This window comes from Ambystoma mexicanum, chromosome 9 (genome assembly GCF_040938575.1).
Source record: "Ambystoma mexicanum isolate Mex_15411 chromosome 9, UKY_AmexF1_1, whole genome shotgun sequence".
NCBI classification, from domain to species: Eukaryota; Metazoa; Chordata; class Amphibia; order Caudata; family Ambystomatidae; genus Ambystoma; species Ambystoma mexicanum.
In genome coordinates, this window is record NC_090931.1 from 1,486,717,305 (window position 1) to 1,486,739,039 (window position 21,735).

At 49.7% G+C, this 21,735-nt stretch overlaps 1 protein-coding gene across 2 annotated transcripts in view; it reads left to right on the top strand.

The window, feature by feature from the left end:
- SLC4A3 (solute carrier family 4 member 3) overlaps nucleotides 1–21,735 on the top strand; it is a 660,038-nt gene that overhangs the window by 344,531 nt on the left and 293,772 nt on the right. The window contains exon 1 of one of the 2 annotated variants that reach the window (XM_069616956.1): nucleotides 17,776–18,958. The exons of the other annotated variant lie outside the window; for it this stretch is intronic. Coding sequence (XP_069473057.1) covers nucleotides 18,739–18,958 — 220 coding nt within the window. The 5' untranslated portion in view covers nucleotides 17,776–18,738. Of the gene's footprint in view, nucleotides 1–17,775; nucleotides 18,959–21,735 lie in introns of those variants that run through there. 2 annotated transcript variants of the gene reach the window in all.

Genomic DNA, 21,735 nt, shown 5'->3' on the forward strand with positions numbered 1-21,735 from the left:
CCGATGCATGGAGGAACAATAGGCTGCCTTGCCGAATATAGCTGGATCTGCTATTTCTGCACCCTTTTCTCCATTCAGGTACAAGAGGGACCATCATGCTCCAAGATGGTTGACCGCTCTTTGTTGTATGCGTCAGGAGCCTAACCAGGCCCCCACCAGCCATTGCCACTAGTTGATTGGCTGCCTCTGCCTTTTACTCCCTGATTGGCCGCCAGCAGGCGTAGCCGGCCCACTCCCATCAAGGCCCACGGAAGCAAGGCTAGCACCCGTTCCTTGCCTGTTCTATGCCGTGTCTGCCGTCTGCCAGACTCCCTGGCCTGCACACCTCGGCTCAAAGCAAAGGTAACATGACTCTTGACTCTTTCGACACAGCCACTGTATTTACTGTGTAATCATACTGCATCCTATGTTGGTACTACTGCCTCACTTGTATGATAACTGACTGCACTGTTAATATCTGTGTTCGCCATCAGTAACATTCTATTCTAACGATTGTCTGCTCCCACAACCATGCACCCCACCACAGCTACATAACATGCCCCCATTCATTGTTACCGCTCACGCATTGCTCCCTCTAACACTACCCCTGTACCTACATTCCTTTAGCGCCTTCCTTTAGCGCCCAAACCTCCCCTGCGCAGCACCTACCATATAACCCTAAACCGCTCCCGATTGTAAGCGAATGAACATTTTCTTGCCTGCACTCCTGCTCTAACTGTGCCAACGTAACACCGAGTCCTCTATAACCACAAACTGTTCGCAGTGTTTACACTTGCTTGAGGCACTCCTATGCAAACCTTGCCCAGCAACCTCTGCAGCAGAGTTGCTCATAGTCTGCATGCGTGATTACCTGCGTGAACGTCTGCAATGCGCCTCTGCCTACCTGCCTAGACTACCTGTGCTCACATCACCTAATCTAATTTTAGACTATGCGAAATTGTCTTTGCAATATGCATGATTGCCTAACAGACTGCTTGTGCAGACCTACTCTCGCCCACACTTGCAAAGCTGCACGTAGACTGTTCTTGCTTCTGTGCCAGCAACCAGCCACTAGCTATTTTTCTATCTACGCCTAAAGCGGAAAAGTCAAACCTAATTGTGTGCCCCTCGCACTATCCACTGTCAACCTATTCCCGACCACAGTAGTAAAGTCTTATCTAGACTTTGTAAACAGCCACTACCACTCTACTCTTGACGACAATAGCCAAGTCACATCTAGATTGCTTTTTGCATCTGCTTCAGTAAACGGCCATTGCCAACCATTCTTGCCTGTAGTTGCATAGTCGCACCTAGACTGTATGTAACCTGCCACGGCCCACCTACCTCTATAGCCTATAGTGTGTCTTGGAATCAGCCGACTAGCAGCCCACCTGGCTCACCTAGGACTGCCTACTACCCTTGACCAGGATGTACACTCACAGTCCTGGCAAACACCCAACAGGTACCCCTTCTAAGATAGCCTGGTTAACGCTCTACATCACCTCTTCCCTCATACTAGCATTACAGACCAACAGCCTGCTCAATAAAACTAGCGCCATGATGCTCTCCTGTACTAGCACCCCTCCTAACACTCCCTTCCGCCCCACAATACCAGACATACAAAAGTATAAAGCGGCACACAAAAAGAGCCAGTATCAAGAATATTCGCCCATACAGTTACCATGTAGTACCACCTACAGAAATGTAAGACTGCGCGCTCGCCTATCCAAACTATATGAGTTTCCTGCGAAAAAGAGTGAACAATTAAACCACCTGAAAAAGTGGCTATTCCAGAAAGTAACTGGAGAGCCCAATTCTAGTCCTACCAATCACAAAAGACCTACACTGAACCGTACTAAACGGACGACCAAAGACAGTCCTAGCACCACCCCCACATCAGAAGCCACCGTCCAAACCTCAAAGGAACTCCCATAAATGCTAGGTCTCTAGTTGCTCATGCAACTGAAGCATCTGACATTATATCAACAGACAACCTGGACGTCTTGGCCATTTCAGAATCTTGGTTCCATGGCGCGGCAGGCCCTGCCCTATCGCTGGCAATCCCTGGTAACTATACCATCCTGCGAGCAGACAGACACATCTCTCGAGGTGGAGGAATAGCAATCATAGCCAAGACTAACTTAGACATGAGAACTGTGACAACACCTACTATGAAATCTTGTGAATGCCTCACGGTCAAAATCACCACTGCCAATTCACAAACACTAAATATCTTCCTTATCTACAGACCACCAGATCCCATCAGAACGTTCTCGGAAGACCCTTCTACGGCCTTGTCCAATAATCTAAAAAACACCTCCCAAACATTAGTGTTAGTTGATTTTAATCTCGGTTACAATGATACTAAGCATACCCATTCCACTGCCATTGCTATGACTCTGCAAGAGCTTGGCTTCTCCCAGGAAGTTAACTCACCCCCTCACAACAAAGGTTGAATCCTCGACTGGATTGCAGAATATAACTGCGAGGTAAATATCATGTCTATTGCTCCTCAGATCTGGACAGACCACCATCTCCTAGTTTTCACACTGGCCACTAACCCAGCCACGGCCCAGTCCTCGCCTGCCCCTCCTTCACTTACCAGGAACAAAAAACCCATGACAGTTGAAAAACTGCTGCCCCATATAAAGCCTAAACTTAATTCTGTACTGGACAATATGGACCCAAACTCTCTAGTCGAACGGTACAACGAAGTCATGAATTCAGCCCTTGACAATATCGCACCGCTTAAACTAAGGAATAGTAAGTCTAAAAAAACACCTTAACTCTTGGCTCACCCCACACTTAAAAAACCTTAGACTACTTAAAAGAAAGCTTGAAACTGCTTGGAGATTCTCCCTATCAGCAGAAAACAAACTAAACCTTACTAAGGTCTCAACCCAATATAAGAAAGACATCCTCTTAGCCAAACAGGAGACTTATAATAACAGAATATCCCAATCTAAATCTAGTGTCAAAGAATTGTTCATTATTCTGAAAGAACTGGAAACACCTATTGTACAACAAGAGAACTGCATCAAAGACAAAAAGTGGTGTTCCAGTATCCAACACGCCTTAACTAACAAAGTCGCCAATTTACAAACCAGAATTGCCCACAAGACAGCCTCCCTAGCACCTCAAACTCTTCAGAGCACAGCTCCCCCACCACAGTATAAACAAGAAACACGTTTTAGCTTCTCTAACGTATCGTCCATTGATGTGGAGAAGGTCATACTTGGACTCAAACCGTCCAATTGCAAAGGTGACCAATGTCTGGCACGCCTTATTAAGGATGCCGCGAGACAACTCTCGCCCTTCATAACTAAATTTATCAACTTCCCATTCACTACCGGTACTGTCCCGAACAACCTGAAAGAATCCTGGGTACTGTCATTACTGAAAAAGCAAACCCTTGACCCTGCCATTCCCACGAACTTCAGACCCATCACGACTGTGCCATTTCTTCTAATTGTTTTTATATAAAGTGGCCTATATTCAAATACAGACCTTTTTGGAATCTAACCTCCTACTAGGATCTTGTCAATCCGGATTCTGCCCTCAACATGGCACGGAGACGGCCTTAATTGATCTTAAGGTCCAAATAGATGAGTTTAGAGACAAAGGCCAAGTAGCCTTACTCCTCCTTCTAGACCTCTCAGCTGCATTCGACTTGGCCGAGCACAAAGTCTTATGCAGCCACCTAGACTCCGCAGCCCACTTCTCTAAGGAGGCCATAACTTGGATCGAGTCTTTTCTGAGCAACCGGACCATGAGAGTCTTCTCTCCTTCGGCCTCAGCTGACTCTGTCCCCATAACCTGCGGTGTACCACAGGGATCCTGTGTGTCACCTACACTCTACAATGTATTCACCAAGCCCCTCTTCGACGAAATGGACCATTTGGGTATCGCCTACACTAACTATGCAGACGATACCCAAATCCTCCTTCTGCTTTCAGGAGATTACGCCGTGGATCTGGCTTTGGTGAATAGAATTTACAGTATCATTCAGGCATGGATGGCAACACATGGACTATGCCTGAACGACGACAAAACTGAGCTTATTATCTTAGGCACCTCGACCCACATATCCAAACTTAACCCAGACTATGTCAACTTTACCATTGATGGCAATAACATAAAAGTAGCAAAGGAAGTGAAGACTCTAGGCTTTTACCTAGACGCCACCCTGAACCCCTCTAAACAAGTCAATTCCCTAGCCTCTGCTACCGCATTCACATGCAAACTTATCAGAGCCAGAAACAAATTCCACTCCACTGACAGCTGCCTCACGATCGCCAGCGCCCTCATACTTTCCAAATTGGATTACTGTAACGCACTCTACATTAGAGCGAATAAACAGACTATCCATAAAATACAGGTTCTCCAGAATAATGCCCTGAGAGTAGCACTTAAGATCAATAGAAATGAGCATTTTTCCTCTACAAGAAGAGAACACAATTGGCTATCCACCATTGATAAAAATCAAATTTAAGATTGCCTCCCTTACCCACAAGTACCCTCCTTAATAATCATGCACCACCTTACCTTACGGACAGAATCTGTAAAAAAAAACATCGTCCAGACCGACGAGAACAGCCAATTCTACTTGCCTCCATGTACCACGATTCAGACTCTCTACTATTGGAGGACACAGTTTCCCAGTTAAGGCTGCGCAACTATGGAACTCCCTACTTCCTGCTATTAGAGTTCCCCAGCCCTTCTCCAAATTCTATATAGAATCTGACCAACTGGCTAAAAGAAAATGATAAATAATCACTCAGACTAAACACCCTCTTGAGGCTCCTCACCCACGCCTACCCTCTGCTTACGGATTCGCCTACTATGAGCTAGTCCGCTTGGACTCCTTTTCTGATGTATAGCGATCACTCTAAATATGTGCTACCTAACCATGTCATTTACACTGTATATACCGATGTGCTATTGTATATTTCATCCTGCACTCCATGTACCCACACAATTTCACTGTAATCTCATGTGATCATGTCATTTACACTGTATATACCGATGTGCTATTGTATATTTCATCCTGCACTCCATGTACCCACACAATTTCACTGTAATCTCATGTGATCATGTAATTTACACTGTATATACTGATGTGATATTGTATATTTCGTCCTGTATTTCATGTACCCATGTACCCTGTAACCAACCTGAACATATCCTTACCCTCTGCGCCCTGATACCCCTGGGTCTGGAGCGCATTATAAATAAAAAACTAAACTAAACTAAACTTTCCCTTGCTTTCAGGCTTGCGGAAGTGGGAGCTTTTACTTGCATTCAGGCTTGCGGAAGTGGGAGCTTTCCCCTGCATTCAGGCTTGCGGAAGTGGGAGCTTTCCCCTGCATTCAGGCTTGCTGAGGTGGGAGCTTTCACTTGCATTCAGGCTTGCGGACGTGGGATCTTTCCCTTGCATTGAGGCTTGCGGAAGTGGGAGCTTTCACTTGCATTCAGGCTTGCGGACGTGGGATCTTTCCCCTGCATTCAGGCTTGCAGAAGTGGGAGCTTTCCCCTGCATTCAGGCTTGCTGAGGTGGGAGCTTTCACTTGCATTCAGGCTTGCGGACGTGGGATCTTTCCTTTGCATTCAGGCTTGCGGAAGTGGGAGCTTTCACTTGCATTCAGGCTTCTGTAAGTGGGTGCTTTCACTTGCATTCATGCTTCTGTAAGTGGGATCATTCACTTGCATTCAGGCTTGCGGAAGTGGGAGCTTTCACTTGCATTCATGCTTCTGTAAGTGGGATCATTCACTTGCATTCAGGCTTGCGGAAGTGGGAGCTTTCCCTTGCATTCAGGCTTCTGTAAGTGGGAGCCTTCACTTGCATTCATGCTTCTGTAAGTGGGATCATTCACTTGCATTCAGGCTTGCGGAAGTGGGAGCTTTCACTTGCATTCAGGCTTCTGTAAGTGGGATCATTCACTTGCATTCAGGCTTGCGGAAGTGGGAGCTTTCACTTGCATTCATGCTTCTGTAAGTGGGATCATTCACTTGCATTCAGGCTTGCGGAAGTGGGAGCTTTCCCTTGCATTCAGGCTTGCGGAAGTGAGGGCTTTCACTTGCATTTAGGCTTGCATAAGTGGGAGCTTTCCCTTGCATTCAGGCTTTCAGAAGTGGGGGCTTTCCCTTGCATTCAGGCTTGCGGAAGTGGGAGCTTTCACTTGCATTCAGGCTTCTGTAAGTGGGATCATTCACTTGCATTCAGGCTTGCGGAAGTGGGAGCTTTCACTTGCATTCATGCTTCTGTAAGTGGGATCATTCACTTGCATTCAGGCTTGCGGAAGTGGGAGCTTTCCCTTGCATTCAGGCTTGCGGAAGTGAGGGCTTTCACTTGCATTTAGGCTTGCAGAAGTGGGAGCTTTTACTTGCATTCAGGCTTGCGGAAGTGGGAGCTTTTACTTGCATTCAGGCTTGCGGAAGTGGGAACTTTCCCTTGCATTCAGGCTTGCAGAAGTGGGAGCTTTCCCTTGCATTCAGGCTTGCGGAAGTGGGAATTTTCCCTTGCATTCAGGCTTGCAGAAGTGGGAGCTTTCCCTTGCATTCAGGCTTGCGGAAGTGGGAATTTTCCCTTGCAATCAGGCTTGCGGAAGTGGGAGCTTTCCCTTGAATTCAGGCTTGCGGAAGTGGGAGCTTTCCCTTGCATTCAGGCTTGCGGAAATGGGAGCTTTCCCTTGCATTCAGGCTTGCGGAAGTGTGGGCTTTCACTTGCATTCAGGCTTGCGGAAGTGGGAGCTTTTACTTGCATTCAGGCTTGCGGAAGTGGGAGCTTTCACTTGCATTCAGGCTTGCGGAAGTGGGAGCTTTTACTTGCATTCAGGCTTGCGGAAGTGTGGGCTTTCACTTGCATTCAGGCTTGCGGAAGTGGGAGCTTTTACTTGCATTCAGGCTTGCGGAAGTGGGAGCTTTCACTTGCATTCAGGCTTGCGTAAGTGGGCGAATTCCCTTGCATTCAGGCTTGCGGAAGTGTGGGCTTTCACTTGCATTCAGGCTTGTGGAAGTGTGGGCTTTCACTTGCATTCAGGCTTGCGGAAGTGGGAGCTTTTACTTGCATTCAGGCTTGCGGAAGTGGGAGCTTTCACTTGCATTCAGGCTTTCGGAAGTGGGAACTTTCACTTGCATTCAGGCTTGGGGAAGTGGGAGCTTTCACTTGCATTCAGACTTGCGGAAGTGGGAACTGCCATCCTCCCAGCCCAGGAGCAGGAGCTCCTTGACCAGGACCAGCCCATGCAGGAGCAGCGGGCACACTGCACAAAGCTTACCTGATCCGCACCGAATTATCCGCAAGCGCTATGTTCGTAGCTCCCGCCTCTCAGAAATCGCCCCCTAAGAGCACCGGAGCCTCTATAAATGAAGCAGCGCCGATGCATGGAGGAACAATAGGCTGCCTGGCCTAATATAGCTGGATCTGCTATTTCTGCACCCTTTTCTCCATTCAGGTACAAGAGGGACCATCATGCTCCAAGATGGTTGACAGCTCTTTGTTGTATGTGTCAGGAGTCTAACCAGGCCCCCACCAGCCATTGCCACTAGTTGATTGGATGCCTCTGCCTTTTACTCCCTGATTGGCCGCAAGCAGGCGTAGCCGGCCCACTCCCATCAAGGCCCACGGAAGCAAGGCTAGCACCCGTTCCTTGCCTGTTCTATGCCGTGCCTGCCGTCTGCCAGACTCCCTGGCCTGCACACCTCGGCTCAAAGCAAAGGTACCATGACTCTTGACTCTTTCGGCACAGCCACTGTATTTACTGTGTAATCATACTGCATCCTATGCTGGTACTACTGCCTCACTTGTATGATAACTGACTGCACTGTTAATATCTGTGTTCGCCATCAGTAACATTCTATTCTAACGATTGTCTGCTCCCACAACCATGCACCCCACCACAGCTACATCACATGCCCCCATTCATTGTTACCGCTCACGCATCGCTCCCTCTAACACTACCCATGTACCTACATTCCTTTAGCGCCTTCCTTTAGCGCCCAACCCTCCCCTGCGCAGCACCTACCATATAACCCTAAACCGCTCCCAATTGTAAGCGAAAGAACATTTTCTTGCCTGCACTCCTACTCTAACTGTGCCAACGTAACACCGAGTCCTCTATAACCACAAACTGTTCGCAGTGTTTACACTTGCTTGAGGCACTCCTATGCAAACCTTGCCCAGCAACCTCTGCAGCAGAGTTGCTCATAGTCTGCATGCGTGATTACCTGCGTGAACGTCTGCAATGCGCCTCTGCCTACCTGCCTAGACTACCTGTGCTCACATCACCTAATCTAATTTTAGACTATGTGAAATTGTCTTTGCAATATGCATGATTGCCTAACAGACTGCTTGTGCAGACCTACTCTCGCCCACACTTGCAAAGCTGCACGTAGACTGTTCTTGCTTCTGTGCCAGCAACCAGCCACTAGCTATTTTTCTATCTACGCCTAAAGCGGAAAAGTCAAACCTAATTGTGTGCCCCTCGCACTATCCACTGTCAACCTATTCCCGACCACAGTAGTAAAGTCTTATCTAGACTTTGTAAACAGCCACTACCACTCTACTCTTGACGACAATAGCCAAGTCACATCTAGATTGCTTTTTGCATCTGCTTCAGTAAACGGCCATTGCCAACCATTCTTGCCTGTAGTTGCATAGTCGCACCTAGACTGTATGTAACCTGCCACGGCCCACCTACCTCTATAGCCTATAGTGTGTCTTGGAATCAGCCGACTAGCAGCCCACCTGGCTCACCTAGGACTGCCTACTACCCTTGACCAGGATGTACACTCACAGTCCTGGCAAACACCCAACAGGTACCCCTTCTAAGATAGCCTGGTTAACGCTCTACATCACCTCTTCCCTCATACTAGCATTACAGACCAACAGCCTGCTCAATAAAACTAGCGCCATGATGCTCTCCTGTACTAGCACCCCTCCTAACACTCCCTTCCGCCCCACAATACCAGACATACAAAAGTATAAAGCGGCACACAAAAAGAGCCAGTATCAAGAATATTCGCCCATACAGTTACCATGTAGTACCACCTACAGAAATGTAAGACTGCGCGCTCGCCTATCCAAACTATATGAGTTTCCTGCGAAAAAGAGTGAACAATTAAACCACCTGAAAAAGTGGCTATTCCAGAAAGTAACTGGAGAGCCCAATTCTAGTCCTACCAATCACAAAAGACCTACACTGAACCGTACTAAACGGACGACCAAAGACAGTCCTAGCACCACCCCCACATCAGAAGCCACCGTCCAAACCTCAAAGGAACTCCCATAAATGCTAGGTCTCTAGTTGCTCATGCAACTGAAGCATCTGACATTATATCAACGGACAACCTGGACGTCTTGGCCATTTCAGAATCTTGGTTCCATGGCGCGGCAGGCCCTGCCCTATCGCTGGCAATCCCTGGTAACTATACCATCCTGCGAGCAGACAGACACATCTCTCGAGGTGGAGGAATAGCAATCATAGCCAAGACTAACTTAGACATGAGAACTGTGACAACACCTACTATGAAATCTTGTGAATGCCTCACGGTCAAAATCACCACTGCCAATTCACAAACACTAAATATCTTCCTTATCTACAGGCCACCAGATCCCATCAGAACGTTCTCGGAAGACCCTTCTACGGCCTTGTCCAATAATCTAAAAAACACCTCCCAAACATTAGTGTTAGTTGATTTTAATCTCGGTTACAATGATACTAAGCATACCCATTCCACTGCCATTGCTATGACTCTGCAAGAGCTTGGCTTCTCCCAGGAAGTTAACTCACCCCCTCACAACAAAGGTTGAATCCTCGACTGGATTGCAGAATATAACTGCGAGGTAAATATCATGTCTATTGCTCCTCAGATCTGGACAGACCACCATCTCCTAGTTTTCACACTGGCCACTAACCCAGCCACGGCCCAGTCCTCGCCTGCCCCTCCTTCACTTACCAGGAACAAAAAACCCATGACAGTTGAAAAACTGCTGCCCCATATAAAGCCTAAACTTAATTCTGTACTGGACAATATGGACCCAAACTCTCTAGTCGAACGGTACAACGAAGTCATGAATTCAGCCCTTGACAATATCGCACCGCTTAAACTAAGGAATAGTAAGCCTAAAAAAACACCTTAACTCTTGGCTCACCCCACACTTAAAAAACCTTAGACTACTTAAAAGAAAGCTTGAAACTGCTTGGAGACTCTCCCCATCAGCAGAAAACAAACTAAACCTTACTAAGGTCTCACCCCAATATAAGAAAGACATCCTCTTAGCCAAACAGGAGACTTATAATAACAGAATATCCCAATCTAAATCTAGTGTCAAAGAATTGTTCATTATTCTGAAAGAACTGGAAACACCTATTGTACAACAAGAGAACTGCATCAAAGACAAAAAGTGGTGTTCCAGTATCCAACACGCCTTAACTAACAAAGTCGCCAATTTACAAACCAGAATTGCCCACAAGACAGCCTCCCTAGCACCTCAAACTCTTCAGAGCACAGCTCCCCCACCACAGTATAAACAAGAAACACGTTTTAGCTTCTCTAACGTATCGACCATTGAGGTGGAGAAGGTCATACTTGGACTCAAACCGTCCAATTGCAAAGGTGACCAATGTCTGGCACGACTTATTAAGGATGCCGCAAGACAACTCTCGCCCTTCATAACTAAACTTATCAACTTCTCATTCACTACCGGTACTGTCCCGAACAACCTGAAAGAATCCTGGGCACTGTCATTACTGAAAAAGCAAACCCTTGACCCTGCCATTCCCACGAACTTCAGACCCATCACGACTGTGCTATTTCTTCTAATTTTTTTTAGATAAAGTGGCCTGTATTCAAATACAGACCTTTTTGGAATCTAACCTCCTACTAGGATCTTGTCAATCCGGATTCTGCCCTCAACATGGCACGGAGACGGCCTTAATTGATCTTAAGGCCCAAATAGATGAGTTTAGAGACAAAGGCCAAGTAGCCTTGCTCCTCCTTCTAGACCTCTCGGCCGCATTCGACTTGGCCGAGCACAAAGTCTTATGCAGCCACCTAGACTCCGCAGCCCACTTCTCTAAGGAGGCCATAACTTGGATCGAGTCTTTTCTGAGCAACCGGACCATGAGAGTCTTCTCTCCTTCGGCCTCAGCTGACTCTGTCTCCATAACCTGCGGTGTACCATAGGGATCCTGTGTGTCACCTACACTCTACAATGTATTCACCAAGCCCCTCTTCGACGAAATGGACCATTTGGGTATCGCCTACACTAACTATGCAGACGATACCCAAATCCTCCTTCTGCTTTCAGGAGATTACGCAGTGGAGCTGGCTTTGGTGAATAGAATTTACAGTATCGTTCAGGCATGGATGGCTACACATGGACTATGCCTGAACGACGACAAAACTGAGCTTATTATCTTAGGCACCTCGACCCACATATCCAAACTTAACCCAGATTATGTCAACTTTACCATTGATGGCAATAACATAAAAGTAGCAAAGGAAGTGAAGACTCTAGGCTTTTACCTAGACGCCACCCTGAACCCCTCTAAACAAGTCAATTCCCTAGCCTCTGCTACCGCATACACATGCAAACTTATCAGAGCCAGAAAAAAATTCCACTCCACTGACAGCTGCCTCACGCTTGCCAGAGCCCTCATACTTTCCAAATTGGATTACTGTAACGCACTTTACATTAGAGCGAATAAACAGACTATCCATAAAATACAGGTTCTCCAGAATAATGCCCTGAGAGTAGCACTTAAGATCAATAGAAATGAGCATTTTTCCTCTACAAGAAGAGAACACAATTGGCTATCCACCATTGATAAAAATCAAATTTAAGATTGCCTCCCTTACCCACAAGTGCCTTAATAATCATGCACCACCTTACCTTACGGACAGAATCTGTAAAAAAAAACATCGTCCAGACCGACGAGAACAGCCAATTCTACTTGCCTCCATGTACCACGATTCAGACTCTCTACTATTGGAGGACACAGTTTCCCAGTTAAGGCTGCGCAACTATGGAACTCCCTACTTCCTGCTATTAGAGTTCCCCAGCCCTTCTCCAAATTCTATATAGAATCTGACCAACTGGCTAAAAGAAAATGATAAATAATCACTCAGACTAAACACCCTCTTGAGGCTCCTCACCCACGCCTACCCTCTGCTTACGGATTCGCCTACTATGTGCTAGTCCGCTTGGACTCCTTTTCTGATGTATAGCGATCACTCTAAATATGTGCTACCTAACCATGTAATTTACACTGTATATACCGATGTGCTATTGTATATTTCGTCCTGCACTCCATGTACCCACGCAATTTCACTGTAATCTCATGTGATCATGTAATTTACACTGTATATACCGATGTGATATTGTATATTTCGTCCTGTATTTCATGTACCCATGTACCCTGTAACCAAGCTGAACATATCCTTACCCTCTGCGCCCTGATGCCCCTGGGTCTGGAGCGCATTATAAATAAAAAACTAAACTAAACTAAACTTTCCCTTGCATTCAGGCTTGCGGAAGTGGGAGCTTTTACTTGCATTCAGACTTGCAGAAGTGGGAGCTTTCCCTTGCATTCAGGCTTGCGGAAGTGAGAGCTTTCCCCTGCATTCAGGCTTGCGGAAGTGAGAGCTTTCACTTGCATTCAGGCTTGCGGAAGTGGGAACTTTTACTTGTATTCATGCTTGCGGAATTGGGAGCTTTCCCTTGCATTCATGCTTGCGGAAGTGGGAACTTTCACTTGCGTTCAGGCTTGCGGAAGTGAGAGCTTTCCCCTGCATTCAGGCTTGCGGAAGTGAGAGCTTTCCCCTGCACTCAGGCTCGCGGAAGTGAGAGCTTTCCCCTGCATTCAGGCTTGCGGAAGTGAGAGCTTTCCCCTGCATTCAGGCTTGCGGAAGTGGGAACTTTTACTTGTATTCATGCTTGCGGAATTGGGAGCTTTCCCTTGCATTCATGCTTGCGGAAGTGGGAACTTTCACTTGCGTTCAGGCTTGCAAACTTTCCGTTGCATTCAGGCTTGCGGAAGTGAGAGCTTTCCCTTGCATTCAGGCTTGCAGAAGTGGGAGCTTTCCCTTGCATTCAGGCGTGCAGAAGTGAGGGCTTTCCCTTGCATTCAGGCGTGCAGAAGTGAGGGCTTTCACTTGCATTCAGGCTTGCGGAAGTGGGAGCTTTCCCTTGCATTCAGGCGTGCAGAAGTGAGGGCTTTCCCTTGCATTCAGGCGTGCAGAAGTGAGGGCTTTCACTTGCATTCAGGCGTGCAGAAGTGAGGGCTTTCACTTGCATTCAGGCTTGCAGAAGTGGGAGCTTTCCCTTGCATTCAGGCGTGCAGAAGTGGGGGCTTTCCCTTGCATTCAGGCTTGCAGAAGTGGGGGCTTTCCCTTGCATTCAGGCTTGCAGAAGTGGGAGCTTTTACTTGCATTCAGGCGTGCAGAAGTGAGGGCTTTCACTTGCATTCAGGCTTGCAGAAGTGAGGGCTTTCCCTTGCATTCAGGCGTGCAGAAGTGAGGGCTTTCACTTGCATTCAGGCTTGCGGAAGTGGGAGCTTTCCCTTGCATTCAGGCGTGCAGAAGTGAGGGCTTTCCCTTGCATTCAGGCGTGCAGAAGTGAGGGCTTTCACTTGCATTCAGGCGTGCAGAAGTGAGGGCTTTCACTTGCATTCAGGCTTGCAGAAGTGGGAGCTTTCCCTTGCATTCAGGCGTGCAGAAGTGGGGGCTTTCCCTTGCATTCAGGCTTGCAGAAGTGGGGGCTTTCCCTTGCATTCAGGCTTGCGGAAGTGGGAGCTTTCCCTTGCATTCAGGCTTGCAGAAGTGGGGGCTTTCCCTTGCATTCAGGCTTGCGGAAGTGGGAGCTTTCCCTTGCATTCAGGCTTGCAGAAGTGGGGGCTTTCCCTTGCATTCAGGCTTGCGGAAGTGGGGGCTTTCCCTTGCATTCAGGCTTGCAGAAGTGGGAGCTTTTACTTGCATTCAGGCGTGCAGAAGTGAGGGCTTTCACTTGCATTCAGGCTTGCGGAAGTGGGAGCTTTCACTTGAGTGCTACTCGTCTTTGAGATCTCTTGGGTGGAGGCTTCTAACAGATGCCATCCATTACAGCCTCCCCCACCTCCCCACCAATCAAATCTTTATTATTGGGGTAATGAAGACCAGATTTTTCCTTTTCAGTGGATTCGGGATCACAAAGTGGGAAGTGCAAGTAGACCGTTCCTGGATGGCTAGGAGAGAGGAGCCCAGGGTCACCCCTTCCGCTCCTCGTGACGCCCCCACTAAATCCTGACTACACGCCCAGGCTGTAATTCTGATGTGAGCCTCCAAAGAAACAAGGCAAAGTGGATCATGTAGGGGTGACCCCAGGTGTTCTCAAGCTAGGGCCCAGGGTAGCGCCAAACTATTCTGGAGGTCGGAGAAAAAGAGACACCCTTGAAGACCCTCCTATCTAAAGGTGATCCGGAATAGAGGGATATCCCTTGAAGACCCTCCTATCTAAAGGTGACCCGGAACAGAGTGATATCCCTTGAAGACCCTCCTATCTAAAGGTGACCCGGAACAGAGGATATCCCATGAAGACCCTCCTATCTAAAGGTGACCCGGACAGAGGGATATCCCTTGAAGACCCTCCTATCTAAAGGTGACCTGGAACAGAGGGATATCCCTTGAAGACCCTCCTATCTAAAGGTGACCCGGAACGGAGGATATCCCTTGAGGTCCCTCCTATCTAAAGGTGACCCAGAACAGAGGGATATCTGTCCAGGTTTTTTGTAATATCAATTGATGTTTCCAGGGCTACATTTGGGCTTGCATACATTGAATGTTGGGTTGTTGGGTTGAAGTGGTGATGCTAAGCCTTGTGGTTGTCTCTGCTCGGACGGGGTATTGTCTTGGGTGCTTCATGTGCTGAGGAAGTTGACCTAGTTGCTCACAGTTGTGCCTCTTATTGGGTATTTGGGAAGTGGATGATGGTTGAGGTGCTTGCTGGAGTTCATGGTAGTTGCTGAGAATACATATGTTGTGGCGGTCACCCAGATGTACATTTATGTCTGGGAGTCCGAGTCGTCGTTTGGGTATTGGGTGAGGTTGGGGTGGTTACTAGAGTTGGTGGTTGTCACCTTGATACCAGTTTGTCATTTGGCGGTTGGTGGCAGCTAGGGTTTGTGTGTGTGTCACTAGGAGTTAGTGATGTCACTGGGTGCTTACTGGACTGGAGTTTGAGTTGTGGCATTTTTTATTATTTCTCACTGGGAGAAGAGTTGGTCATGAGGTGGTCCCATACTGGAACAGGTTGGGTGGTTGTTAGGGTTTGTGGTTTTCTGAATGTCTATTTATTTGTGCATGAGATAAAGAGCACAAATCACAATACTTTTTGATGTTCTGTAAACTTATCAGGAATACAAAAGTCAGTAGCACGGGAAGACCGACCGGAAGATCAACATTCGGAGAGAAGATAGCCAATCGGATGAGGTGAACCTTTGCTGAAAGTTTTAGACTCTGGTGAAACCCCAGGGCACTCAAGCCGCATCAAACTAAGGTCCACTCGCCACGACATACACGCCAGCATGGCTGCAGCAGCACACATGAGCGGGACTGCGGGCAGGTCCACCGGCTCATCATAGGTGCCTCATCCTGGCATGCCCGCCTCTCTGCCAGGCTCTGCAGGTTCCTCTGCTAGCCCCTCGCTGCCTTGCCTATGTACTGTTTTGACCTTGGCATGCGGTCTTGGGTTGCTGGCACCATGGCCGTGGGCTGCTGTATTACACTGGCACTGGGAAATGGCCCATAGTGTGTGATCTGTGTACCTTGGAGGGTTGAGTGCTTGAGTGTGTTGGCTTGAGTTTTGAGTAGCCTGGGGTGACTATTTGATGTGTGGACTCATATCTGAGGGTCTGTGCTGGCGCTCCACGGGGATGAGGAATGGAAGCTCTTGGATTGGCTGTTAGCGAGGGCTTTCCAAAGGATTCCTCATTGAGAACGGGGCTGCTTGGAGTCGATCCTGGGGTGGGGGTTGTGTCATGGACCCTGGGGGTTCAGGGGCTTTCTGAGCTGTGGGACTGACCAGCGGGCAGTAATGGTTTTCCGGGCAGTACTGGTAGGATTGTGGTAGATTGTGATGATCTCTGGATATCACAGGGCCCTCTGGGTGATAGGGGTGGGCATGGGATGGGATGGTGATGGGGGCTTCAAGTGCTTGAGGTGGCCACCAGAGGTAAAGTTGGCCAGGAAAGGATGGCCACTGTTAGTTGGAGAGGTATTTGTGGGGAAGCGCTGCCTGCGAAGGTTGATGGTGTTGCTTGGATGTTTGCAGTGAGTGCAGGTTGTGTTGGGGGTGTGTGCAATGGTTGCTGTGGGTTGCGCTGGCCATTGGAAGTGAAATGGTCTCTCCGTTTTGGGAAGTTTGATCGCTGGTGCAGTGCGCTCAGTGTATTGGTTGGGTGCTTTGTTGAATGGAGTGGTGTCTGATAGTTTCAGAGTGTCTCTTGTGATTGGTTAGATATCTGGAGTGGTGGCTGATAGTTTCAGAGTGTCTCTTGTGATTGGTTGGATATCTGGAGTGGTGTCTGATAGTTTCAGAGTGCCTCTTGTGATTGGTTGGATATCTGGAGTGGTGTCTGATAGTTTCAGAGTGCCTCTTGTGATTGGTTGGCTATCTGGAGTGGTGTCTGATAGTTTCAGAGTGCCTCCTGTGATTGGTTGGATATCTGGAGTGGTGTCTGATAGTTTCAGAGTGTCTCTTGTGATTGGTTGGATATCCAAACTGGTCATTGGTGGCGTGTAACGCTGTCACTGGGGGCCAGTGGCTGTGTGGCGGAACAGGGCAGTGTTTACTGACATTAAGTTGCCCCTGTAAGTAACACTCAACTCTTGCTGTTCATTGTTTGTGTGTGTGTGCATCTCGCTGGCCCATCGGCCTGCGCGAGTGTACAAGCACATGGGGTGCAGCCTACACCACCGAGCAGCGAGAGGGGCAGCAGCAGGGGGTCGCCTTGGGTTTGTTTCCATGCCATCACCATGCTCCTGTCTCACTGTGCCCCACCCTGCCCTATCTGCTGGAGTTCAACGTCATGGAAACCCAGACAACCTCCCCCAGGGCAGAGAAGAGAAGCCAATACCGGCCAGAGAGCAGGGGAGAGGGGGCAGCACGAGCCAGACCCAGGCAGTGGCGAGCAGGAAACAGGAGTCCACTGACAGAATTAGAGACAACGATCGAGAAGAAGCAGGAAAGAGACTCGGAAGCAGAGGGGGACAGCCAGAAACAGGGGCCCGGAGGAAGAGGAAGCAGGTAGGAGAGTCAGGATCAGAGAGGGAGAGAGGGCAGGCAGGTAGGATCAGAGAGAGAGGGAGGAGGGGCAGGTAGGAGAGTAAGGATCAGAGAGGGGGAGAGGGCAAGCAGGTAGGATCAGAGAGGGAGGAAGGGGAAGCAGGTAGGAGAGGGGAGAGAGAGGAAGCAGGTAGGATCAGGGAGGGAGGCGAAGCAGGTAGGAGAGTCCGGATCAGAGAGGGGGAGAGAGGAAGCAGGTAGGATCAGAGAGGGAGGGAGTGGAAGTAGGTAGGAGAGTCAGGATCAGAGAGGGGAGAGAGAGGAAGCAGGTAGGATCAGAGAGGGAGGGAGTGGAAGCAGGTGGGGGAGTCAGGATCAGAGAGGGGAGAGAGAGGAAGCAGGTAGGACCAGAGAGGGAGGGAGGGGAAGCAGGTAGGATCAGAGAAGGAGGCAGGGGGAGCAGGTAGGATCAGAGAGGGAGGGAGGGGAAGCAGGTAGGAGAGGGGAGAGAGAGGAAGCAGGTAGGATCAGGGAGGGAGGGGAAGCATGTAGGAGAGTCCGGATCAGAGAGGGGGAGAGAGGAAGCAGGTAGGATCAGAGAGGGAGGGAGGGAGGAGAGGCAGGTAGGATCAGAGAGGGGGAGACAGGAAGCATGTAAGAGAGGCCGATCAGAAAGGGAGGGAGGGGAAGCAGGTAGGAGAGTCAGGATCAGAGGGGGGAGAGGAAGCAGGTAGGAGAGTCGGATCAGAGGGGGGAGAGGAAGCAGGTATGAGAGTCGGATCAGAGAGAGAGGGAAACGGACAGGGCTAGAGAGAAAGCAGGCAAGAGGAGAGGGAGAGGGAGTGCCTGGAAATAAAGCCTAGTTAACCAAAGAAGGACTGATCGGGAGTCAAGGAGGGATATAGGTATCAAACACTAGAAAAGTGAGAGTAAGAGAGCAAACCTTGAAAAGAAAGTGAAGAAGGGAGTGCTGTGAAGACTCAGGCGTAGGTTGAGAGGAGTGAGTTAGAAAACAGGTGAGCAAAGGAGAATCGGACAGGAAGCAGTTTCGTCTTCAAGGGCCTTGTCCTGTGGACCCCTGGTGCCAGAGAGAAGCTGCTGCTCAGAGAGACAGTTCCCGGGGCTTCTTTCCTGGAAGTGGACCACCTCGCGCTTAGTAGATGGTCAGTCGCCTCATCTTCGTCACAGTGTCTGGTTCCGGAGCTCTCCCCAATGGAGGGCAGCCTCGGCCCCCCTTCCTCCAGTGACGGCTCTGCCAGGTCTGGCAGTGGGCCTACAACCTGTGGGGAATTCTGACTGGCTGTGTCGGCCGTGCCAGGTTGCTGCTGGTCTCCAAGCTACAGAGGCGCTCTTGCTGGGTGCAGGCCCATTCTGAGCTCCCCGGGGCCTACTGTGTCCGGGCCGTCTCCACTGAAGGCCCCCCGGAGGTGCGCATCTCCTCCACGCTGCACCCGGCCCACCTTCCTGCTGTCTTCCGGAATCACGTGACCCTGGACATGCAGGGTACTATGAGGACCATTCAGGAAGGAGACGAGAGTGCAGAGCGAGGAGGGAGCCCCGAGAGCCCCGAGAGCCCCGGTGACCGCCTGCAGAATGCCTGCATCCGGGACTCCCTGGGCTACGAAGACTTCGAGGAGTTTGTCCTGGACTTCGAAGACTACGACCTCTGGGAGAGCATCGAGAGCCACCTGCGGTACCAGAACGAGGAGACCTCCCGTGAGTTGCGACCGCCAGCTTCTGCGCTCATTCTGGGTGCAGGAAATAACTCCTGCTCTGCATACTGGGGGAAGAAGGGGGGGGGGGGTGAAGTGGGGGTGCAGTGAATCGCAATACCTGGGGTGTCTCACTGTATATGAGACGGACAGCACTAGTGGGACCTCCTTGACGTGCATACGCCTGCTCAGTGGCAGATTTAAGGCAAAGGGCCCCGTGGGGAGCACCTGGTGTGGGACCTAGGTGGGCGGGTCATGGAGGCGGAGCTTTGGGTGGGCGGAGTTAAGTGTGGTCACAAGAGCAGGACGATGAGAAAGAGAGGCGAGGGAGACAGAGGGGCAAGGGAGAAGTGAGATGAAGGGATGAGAACGAGGAGAAAGAAATATAAGTAAAGACAGGGAGGCTGGGAGAGGTAGTATGTATAAAGTGAGTTAAGAGAAAGAAAGATGGAACATAGGATGGAAGAGGAAGTCGTGGGGGAAGGGCGATGGGGTTAGAGAAGAACACAGGTGAGAGAATGGTAGAGAAACAGATGAAAAACGAGATAGGGCGGGGAAGGGAGAATAAGGCGGGCAGGACAAGAAAGATGGAGAAACACACTCAGTTAGAGAGCCACAGAGTTAACGAGGTGGGCCTCTGAGGGCAGCCTGTGTGCTGCAGGGGAGCCGTGCAGGTGCTATACGCAGTGCTGCAGTCCATGAATTCCCCTCTGAGCCGGGCCCTGAGTCTCTGACTCACCGGGCCAGGGATGGTCCCTCTCCTGGGGCTTCCTTTGGGGCCGCCCCCAACTTCAGGGCGCACATCAGTGCAGACGGCACTGTTCGGGGCCGCAGCCTGTGTTCACTCCATCCAGCCAAAGGCAGGCATTTCCCTTCACTGGTGCAGGTCGTGATGGGGGAGTGGGATGGAGTGAGGCTTTCTCATTCATGACTGTCCCCAGCTCAGGGTGCTTTTCACAAGAAAAGCCCACCAAGAATGTAGTCCTCTTCACGGCTTCGGACTGTAGTGTAGCGCCTAGGGAAGGAAACCGCGGCGCTAGCGAATAAGACAAGAAACGTGGCCCATACTTGGTTCCCTGCCTCCAACACAGCCAACATGTAACTCATACCTGGTGGCCTGCCTCCCCATTCCCAAAATAACAAATGCACACCTTGAACAGTTCTGCTCTTCTTTCACAATTTTAGGCTAAACCTTTGACACTGTGAAAGAAGGGCAGAACAAACGCACACACGACTCAACTCGAACTGGAGTGACATCACAACAGAAAGGGCTTTTTGCTGTGTGGAAGGGGTGGGGCCTGGGACAGGGGCCCCGTCGCCATTTGTCTGCCTGGCGACCGTTAGATCCGCCTCTGCGCCTGCTGACCACTTTTGGGGGGACTACAGACTCCTCTCCGCCTAGGACACTCTCAATCTTTCCCTAGGGCAGGGGTCTGTGTGGCCTTTGGCTCTCCAGATGTTTTGCACTACAACTCCCGTCAGCCACAGGCAGCACAGCCAATTGTGAGACATCCTAGCAGTGGCAGCCAAACCTCTGGACAGCTGCAGGTTGCAGGCCTCTGACCAGGTTTTTAAGTGGGCCGGGCCCAGCCAGGGCTGGGCCCCGGCAGTCTCCAGAAAGTGCTCCCGCCGACAGCTCAGGCAGCCTGTGTTAGAGGCTGCACGGTTACACGAGCAGCCTGCAGGTGTCAGCACGTCGGTTTAGGAAAAAGACCTTTTCTTTTTTCTAAACCGAAGTGCTGACACCTGCAGGCAGCAGGTGTAACCGTGCAGTGCGGGTTGCCCGATGTGATTTCTATGTACTCGAAGCAGGAGGAGGGCTGGACTGCCCAGCTCTCGTTTTGTTTCGAGCAACTAATCATCATCCAGCATGATCCATATGATGCTGGGTGATGACTAGTTAGTTACTTGGAACAAAAGGAGAGACTGGGCCCTCCAGCCCTCCTCCTGTTTCAAGTACATAGACACCAGCAGCAGGCAGCCCTTTCATTCAAGGAGCCCGTGGTTAAAGCGGGCTCCTTGAATGAAAGGGCTGCCTGCTGCGTGCGAGCTCGGGCACACTGGCATCACACCTTTTGGTGCGCCCGGCCCCCACTTTTGTTTAAAAGGAGGGGCTGGGCGCATCAAAGGTAATGATGCATGTGTGCCCCAGCTCCACCTCTTTTACCAGCTGCTCCCACCCCTTAATCCTTAGGCCACACCCCCTAACTAGAGCCCCCCCCCCTCGATTTCCAATCCCACTTAAAGCACTGCCACTGACTATCGACAGACTTGGCTCTATCGTTATTGGGTCAGATGGGTGGGGTGTACAGAAGCTTAAAAGGTTCTTTAGATCATCAGGGCCTGTAGAAAGTGGCACACATGCGCACACACGTGGAAGGGGGTTCGCAAATCGTCCGAGCAGATTGCCTCATCTGACAACCAATGGCACTCATTATGCTGAAGGCAGAGTAGGGTGCTTCTGGCATGGCCCTCCAAGACTGTCAGCCACTGTTCCCCCATTCTGCACTCCTTGCTGGTGACCTAACTCATCCGGCCATTGTGACTACTGGGAACCCCATCTGTAATTTGCAGATCACGAGTTGAAACCCCATTATTTTTTTAATTTTTATTTATTAGCATACGGTTTCCAACATGTATAACCAATACATATATAAAATGGTCATGAAAAAGCAGCAAAAAAGAAAGAAAGTAAAAGAGAAAGAATCAGAGAAGGAATGTCAGACTTTCTCTATGCATGTTAGAGAAGGAATGTCAGACTTCCTCTATGCATGTTAGTCA